At 40.7% G+C, this 26,692-nt stretch overlaps 1 protein-coding gene across 2 annotated transcripts in view; it reads left to right on the top strand.

Moving 5' to 3' along the window:
• Positions 1–26,126, top strand: part of fbn1 (fibrillin 1) — a 50,251-nt gene extending 24,125 nt beyond the window's left edge. For both annotated transcript variants that reach the window (XM_010769636.1, XM_010769637.1), the window contains 30 exons: positions 1,677–1,802; positions 1,908–2,030; positions 3,115–3,240; positions 4,370–4,495; positions 8,114–8,236; positions 8,911–9,033; positions 9,116–9,241; positions 10,372–10,494; positions 10,710–10,832; positions 11,050–11,217; positions 12,314–12,382; positions 12,846–12,971; positions 14,282–14,404; positions 14,501–14,659; positions 15,351–15,422; positions 15,511–15,636; positions 16,939–17,061; positions 18,242–18,367; positions 18,450–18,566; positions 18,647–18,772; positions 18,859–18,978; positions 19,615–19,740; positions 22,678–22,830; positions 22,933–22,995; positions 23,080–23,199; positions 23,311–23,430; positions 23,515–23,637; positions 24,099–24,230; positions 24,423–24,548; positions 25,309–26,126. In XM_010769636.1, coding sequence (XP_010767938.1) covers positions 1,677–1,802; positions 1,908–2,030; positions 3,115–3,240; positions 4,370–4,495; positions 8,114–8,236; positions 8,911–9,033; positions 9,116–9,241; positions 10,372–10,494; positions 10,710–10,832; positions 11,050–11,217; positions 12,314–12,382; positions 12,846–12,971; positions 14,282–14,404; positions 14,501–14,659; positions 15,351–15,422; positions 15,511–15,636; positions 16,939–17,061; positions 18,242–18,367; positions 18,450–18,566; positions 18,647–18,772; positions 18,859–18,978; positions 19,615–19,740; positions 22,678–22,830; positions 22,933–22,995; positions 23,080–23,199; positions 23,311–23,430; positions 23,515–23,637; positions 24,099–24,230; positions 24,423–24,548; positions 25,309–25,580 — 3,809 coding nt within the window. In that variant the 3' untranslated portion in view covers positions 25,581–26,126. The remainder of the gene's footprint in view (positions 1–1,676; positions 1,803–1,907; positions 2,031–3,114; positions 3,241–4,369; positions 4,496–8,113; positions 8,237–8,910; positions 9,034–9,115; positions 9,242–10,371; positions 10,495–10,709; positions 10,833–11,049; positions 11,218–12,313; positions 12,383–12,845; positions 12,972–14,281; positions 14,405–14,500; positions 14,660–15,350; positions 15,423–15,510; positions 15,637–16,938; positions 17,062–18,241; positions 18,368–18,449; positions 18,567–18,646; positions 18,773–18,858; positions 18,979–19,614; positions 19,741–22,677; positions 22,831–22,932; positions 22,996–23,079; positions 23,200–23,310; positions 23,431–23,514; positions 23,638–24,098; positions 24,231–24,422; positions 24,549–25,308) is intronic.
• The last annotated feature ends 566 nt before the right edge of the window (positions 26,127–26,692 follow it).

Genomic DNA, 26,692 nt, shown 5'->3' on the forward strand with positions numbered 1-26,692 from the left:
TTAACATAGGCAGCTTTTTGCACTTTCTATAAAGTTACATTACAATGACTCAGCACTGAATGTGCAGAATAACAAGCAGGGTCCTCCAGTTTCAGTTCAGTTTGGTCAATTAAGCACCTACAGTTGCAAGAAAAAGTATGTGAACCCTTTGGGATTACCTGGATTTCTGCATAAATTGGTCATAAAATGGAGGAAGCCACTGCTGTCCAGAAAAAACATTGCTGCACGTTTGAAGTTTGCAAAAGAGCACCTGGATGTTCCACTACTGGCAAAATATTCTGTGGACAGATGAAACCAAAGTTGAGTTGTTTGGAAGGAACACACAACGCTATGTGTGGAGAAAAAAAGGCACAGCACACCAACATCAAAACCTCATCCCAACTGTGAAGTATGGTGGAGGGAGCATCATGGTTTGGGGCTGCTTTGCTGCCTCAGGGCCTGGACAGATTGCCATCATCGACGGAAAAATGAATTCTCAAGTTTATCAAGACATTTTGCTGGAGAACTTAAGGCCATCTGTCCACCAATTGAAGCTCAACAGAAGATGGGTGATGCAACAGGACAACGACCCAAAGCACAGAAGCAAATCAACAACAGAATGGCTTCAACAGAAGAAAATACGCCTTCTGGAGTGGCCCAGTCAGAGTCCTGACCTCAACCCAATTGAGATGCTGTGGCATGACCTCAAGAGAGCGATTCACACCAGACATCCCAAGAATATTGCTGAACTGAAACAGTTTTGTAAAGAGGAATGGTCCAAAATTCCTCCTGACCGTTGTGCAGGTCTGATATGCAACTATAGGAAACGTTTGGTTGAGGTTATTGCTGCCAAAGGAGGGTCAACCAGTTATTAAATCCAAGGGTCCACCCTGCACTGTGAATGTTTACATGGTGTGTTCAATAAAAACATAAAAACATAATTGTTTGTGTGGTTTTAGCTTAAGCAGACTGTGTTTGTCTATTGTTGTGACTTAGATGAAGACCAGAACACATTTTATGACCAATTTATGCAGAAATCCAGGTAGTTCCAAAGGGTTCACATACTTTTTCTTGCAACTTTATTTGACTCCAAATGTGTTTACAGAACTTTCTTTCTACAAGAACAAGACTCTTCCCATGCTTTCTAGTTTCACAGCCCCCATGTTTAGTTTATAGAGTTGAGCTGATCATGCATTATTCACTGTGTGTCATTCTCATGACCTAATGCAGCGTGTGAAGCTTTCAGTCCATGACTTAATACTTAACCACTGCCCTTCACACTCATTTATTTTCTTTATTACCTCCCAAAGTAATAAAAACAATGAAAGCATTACTGAAAACTGCCCTTCTCCCTTCTGAGACAATGGTCTTCATTATCTCTGATGAAGTAACAAGTGCTCAAATGGTGATAATGATAGGGTGGGGCATAGTGTGCTTAATTATGTCAGATTTCTTGTTGGAAATGTCCAATTTATCCCCATAAAACACTGAATCCTCTGAACAAATTCAATTATGAAAATAATTCCTGACAGCAATGGATAGGTGCCTGGCTCAATGGCACTTTAAATGGCACTGGATTGAGATGTAGGAGTATGTGACTTACCTAATTTACTCCAGCTACATCCCTCAGCTTTAAATGTCGGTTATCCTTATTGATTTTAAACGATATGTAAGAAAATTATATTGTTTTTTCACAGATATCAATGAATGTAACTTGAGTGACAGGCTGTGCAGGAACGGACAATGTGTCAATATGATCGGCCGCTACCAGTGCACCTGTGACACTGGATACAAATCTACCGAGAACAGAGTGGAGTGTGTTGGTGGGTATCGAACATTTCACTGATTATTTCTTTCTGTTCTCATTGTGGTTATCTGACAAATAAATGTTAGCGGTATGTTACAGCCTGTGTTTTTCTGCCTGTCAGACATCGACGAGTGTACGATTGAGAATGGTGGCTGTGAGACGTTCTGCACCAACTCAGAGGGGAGCTATGAGTGCAGCTGCCACAGTGGATACGCCCTGATGCCCGATCTGAGAAGCTGCACTGGTGAGCAGCTTCATATCTGTCTGTCACACTTAAACTTTGTTGACTTTGACATTCAGTTTTACCACATTTTACTAAAGAAAACTGCCTTACAATGATAGATTTGACTAGTCAGAACATTTTCCAAAGATTGCACATGTGGTAGAAGAGAAGTTATTCAAAGGCTGGGTTCAGAGAGCCCTGATTTAAGAGCAGGAACAAAGAGAGAGAATCACTGCTGTGATTTGACTGGCACATGTTCAAAGAAAACAAACGTTGGATGGCAGAGAAAAAAGGTTAGGTTAAATCTGATGATTGATTTGTTTGTTAGGTCCAAAATGCTGTCAAATAATGGTAGATTGTGCTTATTAATCAATTCATGATATTTACTCCTCGTAGGGTAGTCAAGTTTTATCTTTAAATTAGGCTTTCCTGTATGTATCCTGTGATGCATACTCCTTTAATTACCAGAGATCAATTCAGATATAGATCAAAGCAGCACAAGGGTATTTTCAGTGCAAAAGAAGAGCCTAAAAATACTTTACCATTGTTCTGCATAATGCTCACTTTATCTCTCAAGCTGTGTCCTGAATTCACCCGACTCATTTATGAGTGACAAAGTAAACTTATATTGTATTGTATTGTTCGGTATTCTGCTAAACACTCTCTGCTATATAACATGTGCAATATTAACAATAATGTTCAATAATAACGTGCAATTACGTATCTGCCCCTACTGTTTTGCACTATTCAATACTGCGCGTCAATGTACAGTTCTTTACAATTTTTTATATGATTTTTTTTACCGTTATGTTTCTTGTAGCTATTCAATTAGCTTTTTTTTAGTACACTGTTAGTGTACGGTTTTATTATTATGCTGCTGTGTTTATTGTATCTTTGTTACTCTGGCACAATCATTTCCTAAATAAAGTCCTAGCATTGTTTTATATAATCGTAATGTGTTCTTTTTGAAATAATTGTATGGTAAATAATACATCAACTTTCAATCCTGGATAAATACTACTAAGAGCTTTTTACTTTTGTCCTCTGCACTTTGTCTGCTCTCATTTCTCTTTACTTTTTTTGCCTCTCCCTTTTCAACCTCCAGATATTGATGAGTGTGAGGAGAGCCCAGACATCTGTGATGGAGGCCAGTGTACCAACACCCCAGGGACGTACCAGTGTCTGTGCTATGACGGGTTCATGTCATCTGAGGATATGAAGACCTGCCTGGGTAATGGATGCACATTTTTGTTCAAAAGACTGCAGCAGTATACCTCTCTGCAGCTCAGCCCTTATAAGATCCAGAGGGTTTTCTGAGATATACTAAAAAAAAACTCATTCGAAAGGTAGACATGAGTCATGAGAAAAAAGTTAACTAAACAAATTGTAAACAAAATGAACATTGCTTTTTATTTAAATAAAATAAATAATATTTCACATCAAAAGAAACAACATTGTATTAAAAATCGTATTTTACAAATCGTATTAAATAATCTGATGACAGAACTGTAAACAGAATAGCTGAAACTTAAACAAAATAAATAACTCAGTTACCTCTAATCATTAACCCATGTTTGTATAATTTAGTTAACTCTGTGTGTTGCTGCTAGCATACATAACACCTGACGTGGAAACGTTACTTGTGGATGGGGCTACAGAGCTACTAGAAAGACAGTCGAACCCGGTGCATTCATGTAGCAGCTGCGTGTGTGTAAAACGCCCCACCCCCTCGCACACAGGCGGAAGAGAGAGATCTCTCGTCTGGATTGGAAAGATCGAAAATACATCATAGACTCATTTTTTTGTCTTTTTGCATGTTAGAAACAGAGTTGGCGACACTAAGAATACAATATAATGTTTATTTAGCAATAATACATATATTTTTTAAATGTCTCCAGTAACGATAAAAAGACCGATAACGTCGGAGCTTAACGGTACCACGGTCTTTAATAATTCAGCCCCGGGGCCCGTTTAATACCGGGGCTCGGTACCCATCCCTAGTTAGTAGGGTTGAGCAGGGAGGAATTCGTGACATTTAGGCGTCTGTTTCCACTGAGTGAGAAAACAAAAACCTGCCATCTATGATGTAAGGACTTCTAAACGGATCTGCACAAACACATCCTCTCTTATTGGTGTATTTATTGAAAGTAAATGCATTTTAAAGCCTTAATATATTTCATGATGTACTTCTTTTGTGACTCATGTGCATACATCACAGCTTAACCAAAACCTGTTTGGCAAGCCCGAACCAACAAAAGATAATTCATTGCCATGAACTTTTCCCTTTTTGTTTTTATATTCAGCAATTTAAAATTCTTGCTCTGTCTCTGAACCACTCTTATTTTCCCTCCCCTGTCTAGATGTGGATGAGTGTGAGCTGAATCCAGACATCTGCCTGAGTGGGAACTGTGAGAACGCGAAGGGATCCTTCATCTGCCACTGTGACCCGGGATACTCGGTCCGCAAGGGAACCACAGGCTGCACAGGTTAACGAAACAAACGCACATTTAAGTATTCCTACCCGTGTGTGTGAACTGAAAGCAAGCCAAATAGAAGGGTGAGAAATTAGAGGATGTAAGGTGATTGTCTGGCTAACCACAGCTCTTAAATTAATCATCTTCATTCGAGAGCTCCTGTGTGACTTGACGACAAACATGTTTACCCACACTCACATGCATCAGCTTCAGGAGCAGGAGCAGTGAGATCACTCTCTTGTGTCAGAAGCATCACATTGCATCTTTGTTTATTCTTAAATTGCCCCTTCATTAAGTTCAGTTAAACATTACGTGATTGTTGGAAGAGTTTTGCAGCACGTAATCCCTGGAAAGGGCTCCAGAACACATAAATACAAAGTCCTTACGGCTGGTAGAGTCTTTGCTAGTTTGGACTTACTCCTCGTTCAGTTCAGAGTTAAGTCTGATTTACATGCTCAGTTAAAAGTTTGGAGAGCTTGGTCAGTGACCTTATCTGGCCTCGTCTCCGTGATGGAAATGAGTCAGCAGAAGCACGTCTTCCTTCAGACGCAAATAAACAGATCTATCTGAAGTATGATTAAAACTCACTCCCTCACTCGCACACACTCTTGCTCGTTCTAATCCCATTAAAATCACCATACAGGGTTTTCCTTGTTTTGAGAAAGCTTGTGCTGCAGCTACTTCTGATTCACAGGTTTGGAATTTCAGCCCCAAAATACCAAAGAATCAAGACACTAATTCCTCACAGACAGGCAGGATGTCTTGCTTTAGACAAGGGAACAAACATGCTTCACTCTTTGGGAGAGAATCCCCCTCCGGTATATTCTAACAAAAATGCAAAAATGAATTGGTTGACATTGTCAGTATGCCCTATGGCTGGCATGCATCTTCCTGTGTGAGTTTTAATGAGGCCAGTCCTGATCCAGCTGATGATGAGTCTCCCAAAAGAATGGTTTCCCTTTTTGAATCCAAAACACTGAGTGGGCAGGGTGTGGGTATTTGTTTGTACATTTGAGCACTTTAGTGCCTTGCGTGTGTACTGAAATGTTAGCACTGGGTGGAGATGTTCTGGGGGAGTTTACAGGGCTGGAGAGGATCAGGGTTAAGGCTTTAAGCATGTTGACTTTATCATCTTCCTGCTGAATGACAAAACTGTGCAAAAATGTTAGCAACTAAAGGAAGGCTATGCAACAAAAAAAAAGGCAATAAAATACAACTTTATTAAACTCAACACAGTCGGGGGGGTTTTATTCTACAGTCTTAATTAGTCTGGTATGATCAGTAGCTTATGGTGGCTAATGTTAGCCATCTATATTGTTGTTTAAATGACATTTCTGAGTTAGCTTGCTGACTAAATGAACCTTCTCTACTCGTAATATAGTTACACTGCTTATAAGTTGTACAATTATCTCTTAATTGTGTTGTGGCTACAGATGTATTCAAAAGTGACACAATCTCAGATGATGCTTGTTTATAAAAAGACAAAAGGAGAAGATGAAAAGTGTCTATTCAGAAAACGTTGGATATTCAAGATGCTTAATATTACTTGGATCAGCAGATATTTAGGTTTGTAGCTATGTCTTGGGGGGCCAGGTTGTCAAGAAGGCACCAATCCTAGCAGGCATATGACATATCCTTGCAAAGAAACTCAATGTGCTTTACATTTGAAAAAAACATGACCACACATGATCTGATATAAAACCTGCCTATCCCATTGCTACTAGCGAGACAGGCAGGCAGACAAAGATGCAAACAGACAGGCAATCAGGCAGGTATGCAAACTAGGAGACAGTTGGACAGCCAGGTAGGCAGATGTGTAATTCTCTGCTATCCCTTTTTATCCCTTTTTAATGTGTTGCTCTTCATCTGTCAAACATTAGTCCTAGTTAAATCAAGCCTCCTCTTTGACACCAGCTGTAACAGCTGACATGCTTCTCGCATGCAACAACCTCTGTGCATTTTACATTTCCACAAGAGAACGTGTGTGTGTGTGTTTGGTGCTCTCTCTGTCATCAAAGGCTTGAAGGAAATGGTGTTTAATTCCATCTGTAATTCAGGTAGATTTGTTTGCTCCAAACCCTTACATTAAGGCCTGTCATCATCTGTAGAGTAAATATACCGTACCCTCTCCTCAGAAAGACTGTAAACCAGCAGCATTAATCTCTAATTGACAGTGTTTTGAATTACTACCCTCACAAAGACAGACATCCTCACATCTTGATCGAGTTCATAGCATAGATTCCCTTGATGTACAGGAACACACAAACACATGCATACACACACAGTAGTGATAAGCAGACCCACTCTTTCACAGTATGTGAGTTTTTTAGTTGATACATGGAAAACTATAAAAAACGTCATATTTTTTATTATATCACGTCAGTTTCTCTGTGACACTCGATATGATACCTGCTAGCTCTGCCTACTCCATAAAGCGTATCTTAAATGCATTACTGGTCATAATGTACAACTTCAGACATGAGCGACTTCACTAATAGCAGGCATTATAGCAAGTGGGGAAAATTGAGAATGCATAACCCCTCAAACAGGTTCACCTTGTACAGACACTAAAAAGATTTGTTTGAAAAGATTTGTTTTTACATTTTTGTACATCACCATACAGTATCAAAGCTGTAACACTCAGTCAGGCTCAGGGCCAGGTATTGTTTGTGTCGGTGTTTCTCAGGGTTGTTTTGGCTCTTATGAGCAGTTCTCATTGTTGTAGCAACATACAGGCTTTTTCCATTGGGCCATGTAGCCAATCGAGTCAGAACTGCCTGAGGAACATGAGCCTCATTCTCAGCATCTTATCAGTGCCAGCTGCTTCATGGAGATGCTTATTGCTTATACTCTACAGGATGTCAACAGCTTTTTTGGCAGGACATAATTTAATAGTAGCCAATTTAATTGTTCTCATTATTTGTTGTTCATTTATTAGAATCCAAATCCACATACAATGGGTTATCAAATTTGGGGAGGTATTTTTATAAACACATTATCGACTAAGTACCCCGATATTTCCTCCATTGGCAGAGTTTTGATGTCATTATAATGACTTTATCTTGTAAAGTTGGCACATTACTTCATCGCATTTTTATAGAAATTATATTTGGGTAAGATTATATGTCCAAACTTGGGATGGTGAGCAAAGCAAACATGAGCATTTAAAGAGGGCTGTTGAAAAAGCCTCATGTGAGAGGTGTGGTGTCTGTGTGCAAAAATGGAAAATGTTGCCTACAAAAACCTCAGAAATGATAGTTTTGACAGAACAAGACCTTGGCGTTGGTATATTGTTCTCCCTCCTGGTCTTTCTCTCTGGACACACTTGCACAATGAAAATCCAGGGACTGGGTGTGCTCATTAAACCTCTGCAGGAAGGCTATTAGTATCAGAGATCATGAGAATGTGCCCAGTGCCTTCTGCTCTGAAATACATGGATGAAGACAGTGACCCGGAAAGCCTTAGTCCTGTCGTCTCCTGCTGCTGTCTCTATGTGATTCAAACCAAGCAACTCGCTACACAATGCCAAGAACCCCACTGGAATGAGAATGCAGACCCAAATCATCAGACCATCAGAGCAGTGTCTACAAGAATTTCTCTTTACATGACTTCTCCTTTGTTTCCCCTCAGACGTCAATGAGTGTGAGATCGGAGCCCATAACTGTGACAGACAAGCTACCTGCACCAACACAGCTGGCGGCTTCAAATGCCACTGTGCTCCAGGATGGATTGGTGATGGCGTCAAATGTACAGGTATGGCCGACACTCAATGGGTACATTGAAATCGTTTTTTTATATGTAGTGGTTTCCCTCATGATGCATAATAGATGACAACTCAACAACCCTTTTGAACTATTGTGTAGAAAATTCCACAGTTTCCAAGATGCACGTCTTCTTTATAATCTTTAGTATATCAAGGTGAGGAAAAACTTGTTTGTAAATACATTCATTCAACAAACAAACAAAAGGGGGAAAAAGATTGTTTCAGATTTGCTTAAAATTGGTCTGACATAACCAAAACCATCAATGAAGTGATCATATTCACAAGTTGTCAAAGTCTAATTATGAAGTGTGCTACATTTGAATATAAATGTGTATTTGTTGTTCCCCCTACAAATGCGCTATTTACCCCTGTCAGGGTTTGTTAAAAACTACAGTGCCCAGCTGTTTTATGAAATATCAAGCCGACAAAAATCTTTATTTCTGAGCTATTTTCTAAGATGTATGTCGTCAGTGGCAATTAATTAGCAATTAATTTATGAGTGCCACACAATGGTTGAGAAGTAATAATGTTTTATAGATGCATTTGTTTTTGGTCATTGAATGGGTTTTGTAAACAGTAAGAAAATATCCCAATGCTTATCCTTTCCTCAACAATTTGAGTTGTATCTATGTTGATCATGTGATGGGACGTTGTTGTGTTTCAGACCTGGACGAGTGCTCCAACGGGACACACATGTGCAACAACAACGCTGAATGTCTCAACACCATGGGCTCATATCGCTGTGCATGCAAGGAGGGATTCTCTGGAGATGGATTCTACTGCTCAGGTCACACTCAAAACCACATTTTTTGTTTTTTAAAAGATGTGCATTGTGTGTTTACGGCCTGTGTGTTTGATCACCACTACAGACAGTGATGAGTGTGCAGAGAACGGCAACCTGTGTGAGAGCGGCCACTGTCTGAACCTCCCCGGAGGATATCGCTGTGAATGTGACATGGGCTTCATACCCACTCCTGACCAGAAGTCCTGCGAGGGTAAGACAAAATGACACTGCTAGACTATCTGAGTTCCAGACATCGCAATTGGTGCTTACATCCTAAATTATGATTTAATCTGGTCTGGTTCAATCAAAGAGATTCTGAAAGTTTCAGGAAAAAAGATTCTCTCACTTTTTGTCCTGATCCATTTATATAAAAACCTGTCTGAAAATGAGATGTTCAGATTTTTTGACACTTTATGATGTCATAATGATGTTTTGGCTTGTGTAACCATTAGCCAATAACCAACCAAGGTAACATCAAACATTTACTATAATTTAAGAAAGTATAGACTTTGTAAAGACTTACATTATTACCATCACTCATAATGGAGTGGAACCAGGTCATATAGTCTGAATTGTATGAAAATGCCTGTCATTTTCTCAGTTGAAATGATATGTGTTGTGTAGACTGGTCTGTAAACCCATTTTTTTTCTCCAAGTTTTTGTTTGAGACAAAGCTCCAGGCACTTTTCAGGCATTTCTCTTGGTTCATGACCTTGATAATTTGCTTACATTAGATCCAGGTTTGCCTATTTAGGTACATCTTTTCAGGGATATTATAACTGAATAGAATAAAAATATCGAGGTGATTACATGTTCACCAAAATAGCTGAGGAGGGATCTTTTCCAAAATCCTGAGCTGAGCTTCTGTAGAGTCTTTCATGCCAAGTAGCGAGTGTGAGTCATGCTTCCACTGATAAGACATTGCTGGATTCAATTGAACGAGCAGACTGACCTCCTTGTGCTGATGTGTCAAACATCCTGAAATAACCTGTTCTGTCCTCCCTGCCTCAACTCAGGCAGGTCCGGACAGTAATGACTTATGCAGAGTCTAATGATGTGGAAGAGCAGAATTGCATAACCTTGGCTGCTGCTCTGATAGTGTATGTGTGCGTCTGTCTGGATATGTCCGGGCATTTTTCTTGCCCCAGATTTGTCATTCTTTAGCAGAGGTGAGCAGCCTTCACTTCCTATTGCTGGCTGCCAATTTTCCACCATGATCCCATGATCCTCTAATCCCTCACAGCTGGGTCTATCTCTCTCTCTCTCTCTCTCTCTCTCTCTCTCTCTCTCTCTCTCTCTCTCTCTCTCTATCACTTTTTCTTTCTCTGTTTTTTTTTACAGACATAGATGAATGTACCTTTGCTGACATCTGTGTCAATGGACGCTGCCAGAATATTCCAGGACTGTTCAGATGTGATTGTGGTCTTGGTTATGAACTGGACAGGAGTGGAGGCAACTGCACAGGTAAGACACCACTCCCACCGCCTGCACAATGAAGCTCAGTTTATGCCCCAACAAGCTATGGAGATTTGAATGGTTGTAAAATAAGTGGTGCAACACAAGTGAACAGCTCTCATCTCCCATGGTATACAGACTCCTGCTCCTCTTCGTGTTACTGACAGCGATTGAAGGCTCTCAGATATAATTGTTGAAACTGTTTCTTTGTCTTTCTATCTCAGACATCAATGAATGTGCAGACCCGACCATCTGCATTAATGGAGTCTGTGTCAACATCCCTGGAAGTTACCACTGTAACTGTCCTGCAGACTTTGAGCTCAACCCCACCCGGGTGGGCTGTGTAGGTGAGACTCAACAAGTTCTCTCTACACACATTGTTGGTGTTGGATTTCAACGTATCATTCAACTAATTCTAAAGCAGGGCAATACACAATGTCTATTCCTTTGTGTTTGTGTGTGTGTGTGTGTGTGTGTGTGTGTGTGTGTGTGTGTGTGTGTGTGTGTGTGTGTGTGTGTGTGGGTGTGTGTGTGTGGTTGTGTGTGTGTGTGTGTGTGTCACAGACACTCGTTCTGGAAGCTGCTACCTGGATGTGCGTTCCCGTGGAGATGCTTCAGAGAGCTTGGACTGCTCCAATGAGATTGGAGTTGGTGTTTCCAAAGCGTCCTGCTGCTGCTCTCTGGGTCAGGGCTGGGGGAACCCGTGTGAATCCTGCCCCGCTCTCAACTCAAGTGAGTCATCCCATCATTATTTAGACTTTGCCTGCTTTATGTATGTTCATTTTTATGTTTCAGTTCAAGCCAAGATATACAGAGGTGCCACTGCAAATATATATATACTGATCCCTCCCTCCCTGTGGGAACATGATTATCTTATTTGAAAGTTTACAAATGAGCCTAAACACCCTAATATAAGGTTTATTGTAATTTCAGACTACATTGATAACTTAAAAAAAGGTCTCTCTTACGGCATGTATTCGTTAATGACTCTCAAAACTACAGTATCTTTGGAATATCTCTTTTATTGTTTGATAACTTGTGCAATATAGACGTGGTTATATTTCAACCAATCCAACTCAACCACAGAACTCTTAATACACTGACTTATATTTAAACAAATGTAATGGTTCTATTGAATGACCAAATTGTTGTTGTTCGATTGTGTTTTTTTTCCCTTGAGACCAACATGTTTTACTCTATGTTGCTAATTTGTCTTTAAATGTTTATTCTCCCAACTTTGTCCTCCATCAATTGATATGTAGAGTTGAGAGTAGACCTCCCTAAGTGAGAAGGGATGTAAACGCTAAATGGATTTTAAATGTCAGTATCGGGAAAAGTCATTTAAGGGTTTACTGGATTTAACAATCCTGTCAACTCCTTCTACAAGTTGTTTTGTACCATGGTTCGAGTTAGCTGCGAACATTTGGCTACATGCTGCCTGCTCCTAACATGCAAAGAGTGTGTGTTTGCTGTAATTGTTGTTACTGGTAAAGATGAGACAGCTTTATACAACTTACTAGAAATTACCAACAGATGTTTTAAAACATTACAAGGAATGACTCATCCCTTGCAGCTTGAGGAAATGCTTGCTTCTATGACAAGAACACAACTTTGTCTTTGTGCTTTGTAATTCTAAGAAGCTGCAGTCATGTCAGGTCCACTGTGATCTGAGATCGTTGATCAGAAAAAGCACAACAGAGAGAGACTTAACTCAACAACTCACCATCAGCAAAACGTTACTGTCAAGTCCTGAAATGAAACCACCTTGACTGTGGGTTGTCTGTTGTGTTATTGTTGCTTGTTAATGTGTTGTGTTGCTGTGTTACAGCTGAGTACAAGACGCTGTGTCCTGGAGGAGAAGGCTTCAGACCAAACCCCATCACTGTCATCTTGGAAGGTCAGACAGCACACATGCTATCATGGCTGCAGTTGATTAGTCAAAGGAATGACTTCCCATGTCTTTTCTTCATCACTTTTCCTTAGAAACGTAATGAGGTCCAGGATTTGTGTTAAATTAGAAAGAAGGAAAACATCAGTGAAAAGAGAATCTGACTCCACATGCCAACTTACCCTAACCCTCTAAACTTGGATGTTTAAGCAACTTGATTTCACAAATAGAAAATGAGCACACTGAAAACGTAATGCTCCACAATTCAAGTAGCAGAAACAGAATCAAGCCTCCCAAGAAGGACGTTTTCTAGTCATCTTAAATGCTACTGTTGTGAGGAGTTGTGCATTTTCTCCTATGTTAAAGGAGATAAGAAAGGAGACATTGTGCACACCTACAGACACTCACACTGATAACACACATCCTCCCATCCACAATGCCCACTGACTTTTACCTTTTTCTCCTCTGGCAGACATCAATGAGTGCCAGGAGCTGCCAGGCTTGTGCCAGGGAGGACAGTGCATCAACACCTTTGGCAGCTTCCAGTGCGAGTGTCAGAGAGGATACAGTCTCAACGCTGACACCAGAGTCTGTGAAGGTATGACACACTAATGTGTTTTTCACTGCAACCCCACCAATACATGAACACACAGGTGACCCATTCCTCTCTAGCTCTTGCCTTGGGAGGTTTCATTTGGAAGGAAATTGAGTTCAGCCGTCAAGGCCTTCGTTCAGCGAGGACACATGGAGAGGGAGGAAAAAGCACTGAGAGCAGAAAGACGAGGAAGCGTTGGACCCTCTTGTCCTGCATACGACACAGCAGCTCATTTTGGCTCAATATGTCTCTGCTCTAGTTCCCCGTCTGCTGCTAACCCGGCAAAGCTCAGTGAGGCAGCTGAACGCCTAACTATGTCCAGAGGAGCGAGGCTCTGATGTGGTCAGCCTTCTCCTCAGGGGAGAACACTGAGTCCCCCGAAGTCAGGCCAGAGATGACGGAGGGAGGGAGAGATGAAGCAATAGAAGATAGGGGGAGAAAAAAGATAAATGGGAAGGGTGTTTAGAAAAGGGAAACAGGAACAAAGAGAGGAGAGGAGGGGGCTAAGGGTTAGACAATGACATGTGGCTGGCGGCATTTTAATTAGCGTGTGTTTGTTGGCCATGAGAACAAAAGCGGGCGTCTGCGCTATAAAATCCCAGACTGCACATCCACATGTCCTCAGCTGCTAGCTGGCCAGGGAGGACCAAGAAATGTGTTTTCTGTCTGGCAGAAATTTTATCGGAGAACACATTTAGGATAGAGAAAGTATATTTAGTATTTTGTTTTTAGCTGTAGTGGCTGCGATGTTGGATGTACAGTATTTTCACAAAAGATGATGATTATATTGGGTTTTTGTACAGACAATAAAAACACAAAACATATGATCAGAATATTTTTGCAGATAAGTAGATCATCTATGTATTAAATCAGTATCTTGGAATACTCCTTTTTGCACCTTTCCACCTTTATTTAGATTACATGTCATCTATCAAGCGTATTTATTTTATTTATGCATTTAACATGATTGTATATATGCCACATTTAGGCAGGAGGCTAGTTTACATCTGTCGGCCTGAGCCAGGTGTGACGTTGGCAGCCTAAAATCAAGGAACAAGTTCAAAACAATAAATATGACGTAAGGTAAATCCATTACGCTATAAGGGAATCACAGACACACGTTAAGAAGAACATAGACATGGGCAGCAGTAAAAGCAGAGTAAGTGACGGTTAAACAAATCAACAATTACAAAGGAGTCATACGTTTTTAATAAGTAACATAGGCACCTCAACTAAACACATTTTCTTCAGACTATGTTTTCCTCAAAACAATTAACTCATTTCTGCTTCTTTCTCTTTTTCTCTGTGTGCAGATGTTGATGAGTGTGAACAACCAGGCATCTGCGGCCCAGGCCTGTGCTACAACACCATCGGGAACTACACCTGTATCTGCCCTGTGGACTACATGCAGGTCAATGGAGGGAACAACTGCATGGGTAGGTCTGCACATGCACTATCATGACGTTATCAATCAGCAAAATGGTGGGGACATGCAATCATGCAGTGACTTTTTCTTTCTTATTGACACACAGACATGAGGAAGAGCTACTGCTACAGGAACTTTTACTCCTACAACGAAACTTGTGATGGAGAGCTGACCTATAACATGACTAAAAAGATGTGCTGCTGCTCCTACAACATTGGCCGCGCATGGAATAAACCCTGTGAACAGTGTCCCGTGCCCAGTACCGGTGAGGTCTCAAATACGTATGTGCAGAAAGTTTAAGCAGGGTTCCCGTGCTAAAACTTAAAACGTATTTAATTTATTGTTTTAAAATAAGGCCTTAATTACTTGACTCCAATCCAATTAAATTGAGTCGCCAAGAGGCTAAACTTGGCTTTAGGCTATGACACGTTTTTTAGAAGAAAGCCCATACTTAAGTCGAAATGTTGACGATGTTTAATAAACAAAATAAAAACAACAATAACTTAGGAAAAAGTATCAGCGCACCCTCACCAACCCCAGCCTGCAACAGGTGACCTAAACAACACACAAACCACACCCATGTGACAATTGCCGGAAGTGCTCAACAAATACAAATACAAGTTATGTAAAGAAATAATAATAATACAAATAATAAAGGACGTTTTGGCTTAATATTAAATGTTTTGGCTTAATATTAAATGTATTTGATTAATGCCACAAAAAATAAAAAAATAAAAAAGATTTACCGAATGCCTCTCCCCCTTAATGTTACAAAGGTCTGGAAAGTGAAACACATTATTTTTGTTTTCAATAGATCATCTTACTTTTTCATTGGATCAAAAAGTCTTGAATTTTATTCTGAATAGTATAAAAATAATTTAGAAAATGTGGCTGTAGGAGCCCTGATAAGATACTTGAAGTGAGCGTTAATAACCTAATGTCTTTTGCCCAATCAGACGCGTTTGCGATCCTGTGCGGCAGTGAGAGACCAGGATATTACATCGACATCACCACTGGACGGGTCATTGGTAAGATCTGCCCATCAAAGGTTTTTGTGATGAAAAGGAAGGTTGGTTTTGTTCTCCCCTCATCCCTTGTTTCTCCCTCATTTGCTAGATATTGATGAATGCAGGGAGATCCCAGGAGTGTGTGAGAACGGCGTGTGCATCAACATGATCGGCAGCTTCAGGTGTGAGTGCCCCATCGGCTTCATCTACAACGACAAGCTGTTGATTTGTGAAGGTAAGGCCTTCTTTACATTTAGGTTTGACTGAAAGTGATGACAAATGTAAAATCTAGTGAATTCTTCTAAGGTTTTTAATAAAATACAGTGTCTTTATAATTACAGTGATGACAAAGTTCTCAGATCCTTAACCTTAGACAATTTACTATTACCACAATGGAACTTTGCATTGTTTAGTAAAATATGAAAGTATTATCAGCATAATCTACATACAGTATAGTAAGTAAGTACTTATATAAAGCCGTATGCAGTGAACTGTATCTTGTCATTGTTTTGCTTTTATATATGCTGCATTAATGTGTAGATTGCTTTTTATTGTGGTTGATTACTAAGGTTGTGCTCATTTTACCTTCTTTGTATGCTTTTATGTAGTTTAATCTACAGCAATGCAACATCTAAGATCATTAAATGTTTGTAGCGCTGCTGTCCTGTGAAAACAATATATTTTAAAAAAAAAACACTCTTCACCAGGAAAACAGCCCTGCTTTTAGCTTTGTGCTGATGCATTTCCCAGCGGATCCAAGAGGCATTTAAAATTGTTTATCTAGCTTATAAAGTGAATAATTAAGAATAAAGGATTTTCTCAGCACATAAAGAAACACTTCATCCTCCTGTTCATCACAAACATTCAAAATCTGTTAGGGTGTGTGGAAAAATAGGACCCAAATGCAGAATTGAGGAGGAAGCAGGTTTCAAAAGGAAGCAAAAAGGCGAGCTTTATTTCCCAAAAGCCGAACAAAACAAGAATCCAGGTACAGGTACGAGGTAGCGTCCAAACAAAGGTTACAGTGACCCACATGAAGGGGAACAGGAATGACAAATAATGAACCAACACTGAACACAGGAAGAGACAAGACTAAATACAGAGAGGGGTAATCACAAGACGAGAAACAGCCGGGCAGGGGAGGAGAAACACAAGGGCGACAGGTGAACACATTCAGACACTCCAGGGAAACTAACGACAGGGAGGAAAAACACAGGAAGAAGGACCAGACAATATACAAGGAGGAAAACACCCATAACCAGACATACAAAACTACAAACGTGACAAAACATGAGAATTCTGACAAAATCATCTGGAGATACATGGTTTTCAGTTGACAGGAAGGGGGAAAAAAAATTGCATCTGATTGGTATCTAGTCAGCTAGCTGTCAGATACATGTGGTGGAATTAAAAAGTAAGATTTTAAATACTGTAATACTGTACTCCAGTAAAATACAAATTCTTGAATTTTTGAGCATCTTGAGTAAATGTATGTATATAGTAACATGAATCTGCTCTCTCCTGCTGTTGTGGTTAGATATCGATGAGTGTCAGAACGGGCCGGTGTGCCAGCAGAACGCGGCCTGCCTGAACCTCCCCGGAAGTTTCCGCTGCGAGTGTAAACCCGGATATCGCTTCACCCCCACAGGGCAATGTCAAGGTAAGGCTGTGGTGGTGATCAACCAAATAAAGGTGAAAGATGTCATCAGATTATACAGTAAATTACTGGTGAAATGCATTGTTGTCACTGTTCACGCAACCCGCAGCCAAACTCCTGAAGACCTCAGTAGAGATTAAACAGAATAGGTGGAAACATGGAGCAGGATTAGAGAAAAGATTAGAAAAGTCTTCCATGAGGATGAGTCTGACTTCTCTGGATCCTCCTGTGGCCTTACACTCTCTTTTGCCTTTTCAAGCTATTGTATCAAAGTCAGTCACACGAAAGTCTTTAAGCTGCACATTATTGCCAGCCAAAGATAAAGCACCAGAGGCAGTGACAGTCGGGCTGAGGAGGAACTCTTCATGGTGGGCTTGTTATTAGGGAAGTGAGAATGTGAAGCATGTGTTGAGCTGTTGAACATGTGCTGCTGTATATCTGAAACATGTCACTCTCAGACTGGAGAGTATCCTCCCCGATAAGCAAATGTTAAATCCGCATCCTGTTTTTCTTCCTGAAGTCCGAACAACAAACCCCGGTTGGACCCCAGTGAGGGCAAACTGAAGCTGTGGCTGGAAACAATGATGACCACAATCTATTAAAGGCAGTGATTTATAATACAGTCGTTTGAAAAAAAGGAAATAACACAATTAACAAATAAATAATTAAGCATGCTGCAAGGCATACTTTGAAATGGTATTGGTATTAAAAATGAGTTAATGACTGTTTAAAACCATTAATAATTATGATGTTGCTCTTGGATAATGCAACAGAGTTAAGTTTCATGACCTACAGTATATTTATCTAAAAACCTTATCTCTGTAATGTTATCATAACAAATTACTCACAGGATTGAAGTAATGTATACAGTATGATGCTAGGGTTTGTTTGGATCTCATCAAATGTTATCTGTCTGTAGCCAGACTCTTAAATGAAAAAACTTTCAGTGAATTATTCCATGTCTTTCAACACATTATGTAAACTGCCTTTTAAGTTATAACAGTGTGAAAAGTTAGAAAACATCCAACCTAGACAAATTCACCTGTTGTGTCTCCCCTTTAGTAATTTGACTTATAAATCTTGATACTTTATAAGGACTCTAAAGATGAACACTTGGCTGTGATGGTTGTGGTTTGGCTTTGAATTTCACATTGTGTGACACTTGTTTTTCTTCTTTTTTCAGACCGTAATGAATGCAATGAGAACCCTGGTATATGCAATCCTGGTAGTTGCATTGACATGCTGGGGAGTTACCGCTGCCACTGCCCCAACGGCTTCAAAACAACACAAGACCAGTCCATGTGTGTTGGTAAGCTATGATCTCCCTTGTGTTGGACATTTAATGTGAGTGCTGTTCCAGGTCAAACTGTGACGACGTCCTCTGGTTTCAGACGTGGACGAATGTGAGAGGCAGCCCTGTGGCAACGGGACCTGCAAGAACACGGTGGGCTCCTACAACTGCCTGTGCTACCCCGGCTTCCAGAACTCACACAACGGGGACTGCATAGGTACGTGCGGCAAATGTTGAAGTGAGTTAGGAAAAGAGGATAAAGCAAATGACTAATTGTTATGTTTGTGTGTTGATCAGATGTGGATGAGTGTTCCACGCAGAGGGGCATGTGTAGAAACGGGCAGTGTCTGAACTCCTTGGGCTCGTTCCTCTGTGTGTGCAACGACGGCTATGAGCTCACTCAAGACGGCAGACTCTGTACAGGTAAGGAGCCACCATTTTTCATTCTTAATCTAAATGAAATAAGTATACTTTACAGTGTAACCCTTGTGTATTCCTTTTTCTCTCAGATATCAATGAATGTGCAGTGAATCCAGGCACATGCGGTGCTGGAACTTGTGTGAATCTGGATGGCTCTTACAGGTGTATCTGCCCATTGGGCTACTATCTCCATGAGGAGACCTGTGAAGGTACAGCAGCCTGAAGTCCTTTCTGCATCACGATCAACAAATATAAGCTTGGACATAAAAAATCCAACATACATTTTTCATGTAATAAAATATCTACATTTGTGGTTGAATCTCACCTCAGGCTATTCAATAACACCAGCTTACATGCACAAACTCTGCTGAGGTGAACAAGAATACAATACTCTTCTTCTCTTCATTTGCCTCGCTGCTAGAAAACACCCATCTTCTCCTTTCACACATGGGAGTGGGCTCAAGCCAGAACACTTTGATTGTTTATACAGTGGGGCTGATGAAGAGATATTCAACACATTCCTGCTTTGTGCCATGTTCCTGGAAGCAGGGAGGAGCAGCACTAAATTGTCAGCATCAGTAACAGCAGCAGCTAGTTATTAAGATGAGCGAACATCTAACATAAAAGCTCTAATACGACTTTGTCCAACTATCCATTAGTGAGATTACATTCTGTTTCATCACATTTGGTTAGAATATGACCCTCTCGTATAACTTTATGCTCGCAGTATGATGGTAAAGTTAACCTACAACATACTGTATTTAATAAAGCGCTGCAGGGTGAGGCTCTTAAATACATTTTAAATGTTCATGAGGTGTTTGATTGCGTCCTTCTTTCTGTACCAGATATTGATGAGTGTTCCATGTCGCCTGAGATCTGTACATTTGGAACCTGCGCCAACAATGAAGGAAGCTTCACCTGCTTGTGTCCCGACGGCTTCCAGGTCTCTGCCTCCGGACGCAGATGTTTAGGTAATTTTGAGTGTGTGTGTGAGAAAGAGGGGGAAAAGAGGCTATGAAACTATCTTATGCATCAAGTTCAAAGTGTAAATACTAGTGTATCTGTTTAGTCTGTCTCTAAGTGCTAGTGGAGACAAAGCAGCAGTCAGAGGTTTTTAGACTGCTCCTGCTTTTTCATGATAGCACACTGTGTTCCAGCTGGTTCTGCTGCTGCTGCCTCACCCCGGCCAAGGGTGGCTCTGAACAGATCAATTGTGTGTGTGTGTGTGTGTGTGTGTGTGTGTGTGTGTGTGTGTGTGTGTGTGTGTGTGTGTGTGTGTGTGTGTGTGTGTGTGTGTGTGGGCGTGCTGCATCCTCTGTTAGGGAGTTCCCCCTCCAAACACTGAAGTGATGACATCATCAGTTACAGTTTGAATTTCAGTTTTCTCTCCAGTGTCAGACGTGCTGGACTGAGGGTGGGGGATAAACAGGAGGGGCTGGGTGGAGAGTGAGCTACATGGGCAGTAAAAGAGACAAACCCTGTCCCACTGAGAAAACCTTTGCTATTTTATTAAAACTGATGATTGACATGAACAAAATGAACAAAAATCCAGATGACATCAACAAATTATTTTATATTAAAAAACATGATGGGAGACAGATACACTTGGAATTAAATTGATGGCCAATTATTGCTTGGTCATAAGTCAAAAGAAAAATGAGAATCTTTCACCTCCCTCGTTGCAGTTAAACTAAACCCGTGACTATTAATTACTTTAACATTGGATCTCACATTAACTTGCATATTTTTCTTTTACTACATATTGTAGTAGAGCCTTTAACAAGAACATCAGTGCCAACAACTGATGAACTGTAAATGTTATGCAAAAAACTCGAAGCTCCATTTTAGTGACACATTAAAAGCCCAAATACATTTAGTCAATATTATTGCTTTCTTTGCCTTTATTGATAGCATATAGTGAAAGAATACAGGGCGAGACAGAGTAACATTACTCACTGGCTGGAGTCATGCTTGATATATTGCATAACAGTATACAGTCAATCAATCAATCAATGTTTATTTATATAGCCCAATATCACAAATGTTACATTTCTCTCAGTGGACTTCACAGTGTGTACAGAATATCAGTATGACAATACGACACCCTCTGTCCTTAGACCCTCACATCGTACAAGGAAAAACTTCCAGAGAAAACCCACAGTTTAAAGGGGAACATGGGAGAAACCTCAGGGAGAGCAACAGAGGAGGGATCCCTCTCCCAGGACGGACAGACGTGCAATAGATGCCGTGTGTAAATCGAAAAGATAATACATTTACAACATAGGTAGACCAAATGTTTGGAAATGCATGTGACTACAGTATAATAAGAAGATGAATCCACGAGGATGTGAAGTATACAGTATGTGTCTAACCACTAGGCCTCCACTATGCTTTAAATTATAATGCTGTAGTGGTTGTGCAAATTTCCAAAATCATGTCCTCCAAATATCTGTCACCACCCCACCACCATTAGATTTGTGTCACCAATGTCAAACCTTGTTAAGTGTGATTTATTTCAGAGCTCAATTTTCAAATTATTTATTTGTAATTTTTTATGAAATTCGATTTTTTAAATGTATTGCATAGCACTGACAATTTAGGGGAATCTATCGAGTGATCCCAATTTTTTGACATCTGTATCATCCAGTGAACAAACTACAAAGTCTGAATGACATGTCCATACATCCAGATGCACATGTGCGTGCACTCAACACACACTTGCTCGGCAGCCGTGCACAGAGCACCATAAATCTCTTCCACGGAAAGGCTGACAAATCAGTTTCATGGAGGAAAGTAACATGACACTCTTTGACATTCTCCTCACAGCACCAGGTGCTCATGTATGTGATCTTTGCCTCTTAGCCAGGTGTGTGTGCATGTGTGTGTGATCTATGGTGGTCAGAAAGCTTATTTGTGTTGAGTTCAGTGAAGGCCAGTGCTAGCAGGAGAGCGCGACCATATGCTTCTCATTATGAGTAAGTGCCTCCTCGTTCAGGAGGAATCCGCTGCAGTTCTCTACAGCGTCTCCAGCGCTTTCGAGCGGTCTCATGTGAATGGACACATTTCTGGTGCCTATTGCATGTGGACGGAAGACGTTTTTGATATCGAATTTGGTTCGTTTGCGTTACCGTTCTCGTGTGGCTCCACACAGATCATTCAGGATTATAGCCAACCTCTGCCCTCACTGTCTATAATTCACCCAAAAAATTTGAAAATGTGGTTCAACAGTAAAATACTTTGTTATTGTCTTGTCTTGTAAAAATGACATGTATTGTAAAATGATGTATGGTGTATTCATTTGTAAATATTTGAAGATGTTTTATTGAGTGTTTGTAATTATAACCTAATTATTTGGTAACCTCTAAGAGACCTTCAAGATGTTTGTAAATGATTTGCTTTATAAATATCTATAAAAAATTACATAAATGACGAGAAACCAGCTATTAACCATTGAAAAAGTATTGATTATCCTAATGTTGTTGATACTTAATAAATTATTATTTCCCATTTAGCAATATATTATATTCATATGTTGAAGTTTAATATCCATCCTGATAATGTTTATGGACGTTTATAGACCAACTTTTGTAAGTGTTACTAATATCTGGTGCATATCGAATGTTTTTTTTAAGCTGTTTTATAAATCATTTGGTAATCATTACCTTGTACTTAATGTGGGATATAAAATGTTAAAATGTGTCAAACAACATACAGTTAAAATATTATTAATGATATCTTTGCTAATAATAAGTAACCATAATAACCCATACACTTTAAATGTAGCTCTTATTAATCACAGTTATTTAAAAGTTTGACCGGTAAGCATAACACTGTGCACTGTACGACTCAGTAATCTTTCAGTCCCTCTAATTCTTCGCTCTTCTTGTCCTCTGTCTTTGAACCCTCAGATATCCGTGTGAACTACTGCTACACCAGGTTTGAAAATGGCCGCTGCCAGGCTCCAAAGCCTCAGAACACTTCCAAGGCGGAGTGCTGCTGCACTATGATGCCAGGTCAAGGCTGGGGAGACCCCTGCGAAATCTGCCCCACCGATGGAGAGGGTGTGTACACTTCTTATCACATATACCCACATATGCAGGGAAACACAAGACCTTGCACAAAATAATGTTTAATGTTATTCATCATGACTCTTATGCTTCCAGAGGGTTATCCTCTTCTCTGTCCCAATGTGGGATACGAACGGGGGAAAGATGACCACCCAAAAGGTTTGTGTGTCTTTGACATTGTCCTACATTTATGGTATAGTGCTGGATGTAATTAAGTTGGTGTTGATGTTTTTGTTATTGTAGATATTGATGAATGCCTCAATGATCCCTGCATCAATGGCGAGTGCATCAACATAGACGGCGCTTTCCGCTGCGAGTGCCCCATGGGATACAATCTGGACATCACTAAAGTCAAGTGTGAAGGCAGGTTCACTGTTTCACTGCTATCATACTTTACTGAGGTACTAAGTAGATGTTCTATGACTCTTATACTTACGCGCTTAATGGAGTTTTTTGTGACTTTCTTGAATACAGACACTAATGAGTGTGCCATCGGCAATCCATGTGGAAACGGCACATGCACTAATGTCATTGGTGGCTTTGAGTGTGCGTGTGATGACGGCTTTGAGCCTGGGTCAATGATGACCTGTGAAGGTATGTACAATTATGTCTGCACTTCCATCATGCAGTCGTTGTGGTCTCTATACTGTAAGGTGTTGCCTTCTATCCCTTGACCAGACATCAACGAGTGCTCCCAGAATCCTCTGCTGTGTGCCTTCCGCTGCGTTAACGTGGTGGGCTCGTACGAGTGTAAATGTCCCACAGGCTACGTGCTGCGCGATGACAAGAGGATGTGTAAAGGTAATACACTCATGCACTCCATTTACTGAATAGTGTTGTTAGAAAAGCACCTCATAGAGACATGCTGGCCCCGTCTATAAAGTTATAGTACACAATATCTCTGTGAGACCCTCAAGAGTTCTCTGTCTCAGGCAACCTTAAACTCTCTGGAAACTGTAGCCGGCCAAGTCACTGTTTACACCTCCGCTCTCTCAGATAGGCTGGGCACCATAGCAACGGTTGTATTTGGAGGGGAGAGCTAAGACAGGAGGAACTTGTCAGTGTCTGTAGCGTCACTGTTTACATTAAAGCTCCAAACAGACCACCAACCCTCCCAGTGCACGCCTGTTAGCACTTCAGAGAGCCATGTTGGATTGGGCGGTAACAGTAAACTCCTGAGGGCCGAAGTTTGTTTGACCGTCTGTGTTACTTAGATCACTGTTTTGCATTATCTTATTCTGAGTTTACTCTTTGCTCTCTAGATCAGAATGAGTGTGAGGACGGTATAGATGACTGTGCCAGCAGAGGCATGACCTGCAAGAACCTGATTGGTACATACATGTGCATCTGTCCCCCTGGATACATGCGGCAGCCCGGCGGAGATGGTTGCATTGGTAAGAATATCATACTGCCCACCTGTAGGAAATAATTAAACATAATTCATGTTTAATTGGCCTTTAATCTTAGCTTGACTGTGCATAGAATAAAAACGATGTTGATACACTGTAAGCATGTAAAAAGCCAGTTGTGTATTCAATTTTAAGTGCTGTTAACCCTGTTTCTCCCTGATTTGTTTGTTCTGCTAGATCTGAATGAGTGTACAGCCAAACCAGGTACCTGTAAGAATGGCCGTTGTGAGAACACAGTGGGAAGCTTCCGCTGCAGATGTGACCAAGGATACGTCGCTAACCCCACACAGACTGAATGTATCGGTACGTATATTATTAGAAATGTATACATCTGCTCATACTGTATGTTTGTTTTCACTTTGCCCCTATACATACGTAACCTACTGTCCTCTAACACAAAGTTTATTTATAAAAGATCCATAAAACTGAAAAGAAAACACTTCTTAGTGGCATGTTGTTTCTGTATTTCAAACACCTCCGAGTGAATAAGATGAAGAAATGGGATATAATTCTAGGATGGACAGTTCAGGAGTCTAACCACTGGAATGTGTATGGGTTTAAAGAAAAAAAATAGCTCTCACATTGACAACACTCAAATAATATTTAAATTTTAAAGACTTTAACGTATGTCCTTGTATATTTGGATAAAAAATGATATGCTATTGAATCTTGGCTAACTAGGCATACAAGTAATTGTTTCATGTCAAGTAAATGTAGCTATTCCATGACACTGTCTTGTTAAAAAACATGTGTCTGTTACTGTCAAGATAGTGGAGAGGAAATCCTTTCACAGCCTTCCTCCCTAATCCAAATATATACTTCTGGATAGACGTGATGTGTCGAATATGGTGAGAAAACCACCAGGGAGATTTTGTGAGCGCTGTGGTTCTATTGCTATCTTCCTCATTACAGACAGTAGTGATAGAGCAGTGTCTGTTATCGTCTGGTTCTCCGAGGCCAGGTCGTGTCTGGGTGGTTTGGTCTGCTTTCCTCTGGCCCACCTCTTTATTAGTCTTCTGTCTGTTTGTCTCACATTACTTTTTCTGCCTCTTCCACCTTCCAGATAACCGAGAAGGCTTCTGCTTCACTGAGGTTTTGACCACCCTGTGTCAGATGACTTCTAGCAACAGGAACTTGGTGACCAAGTCCGAGTGTTGCTGTGACGGAGGCAGAGGCTGGGGCACAAGCTGTGAGCTCTGCCCCCTGCCCGGAACCACTCAGTACAAGAAGATGTGTCCTCTGGGACCCGGGTACACCACCGATGGCAGAGGTATCTTACAGCTGAGGAGACTGGAGTTCAAATTAGATCACTGTGAAAAACTGAGAATCGATTAACAACTGACTGCACATTTTCCACAGTTGATGAGTGTGGATATTTCCATGACAATATTCTAGTTAAGAAAGTGTTTTATTTAAGATGATTGACCATGCTGGTAGTTTTGCATGATGTAAACCAAAACTACGAGCCACTAGAAGTTTACATGTTTAGTTATTATACAGATTCTGGTTTATATTCAGTTCTGTAACTTGCAGCAGACAGCTGTATTCATTTTGAAAACCTTTCTTTGTTTCAATGGAGTCTACAGCATTCAAGTCTAAAAATCATTTCTAGAAAAATCATTGCATTTATTAGCTATGATATCAGCAGAATAAACCTTGAAGACAATAAACAAAGAATCATAAAAAATCTACCTGTGTCAGCAGGCAGTGTTGCTAAACTCATCAATGATCATAAAGTCTTAAATCTTAACGTAAAATAAAGCAGTGGCATGATCAAGATGATGGATTATCTTAACAAGGTTAGAGTTATGTTCTGCATTCTGGGTTGTAAACCACCAAGGTAAATTTGTCAGCTGAATACATTTAGCATGAAACCACTGATATGGTGGGTGTTAAGTTAAAGGTCCCATGGCATGGCCATTTCTACTGATCATAATTCCATTGTTGAGGTCTACTAAAATAGATTTACATTGTTCAATGTTCTAAACTCACATTGGTTTCTCATACAGCATCTCTGTATAGTATGTGTATTCACTCTCTGTCCTAAACGGCTTGTTGGAGCTCCTGCCCCCCCCCCCTCCCTGTGAGCCCACTGTTCTCTGATTGGTCAGCTCGCCCACTCTGTTCTGATGAGTCCACCACTGTTACAGCGGAACATCAGTGATTATGGCGTTAGCAACCAGGAAATGACACCAGTAAGGACAAACAGATGAGAATGCTGCGTGGGGTCTGAGTGCCGTGTTGGCGGGACGTTGCCGGGCTCGCTGCTGGAGCGGACAGTGTGAGCTGGCTTGCTGCTGGGGATCTGCGAGACAGCGAGACACAGCGAAACCCAGCCTGAACCCAGCCCGAGCACACACACACACACACACACCTGCAGCCTGGCTGTGAGTCTGCGTGTGTGCTCAGAACGAGCCCAGGCCGAGCCCCGCCGCGTCTCGCCGTCT

This window comes from Notothenia coriiceps, unplaced genomic scaffold (assembly GCF_000735185.1).
Source record: "Notothenia coriiceps isolate Sejong01 unplaced genomic scaffold, NC01 NC01_scaffold00007583, whole genome shotgun sequence".
Classification (NCBI taxonomy): domain Eukaryota; kingdom Metazoa; phylum Chordata; class Actinopteri; order Perciformes; family Nototheniidae; genus Notothenia; species Notothenia coriiceps.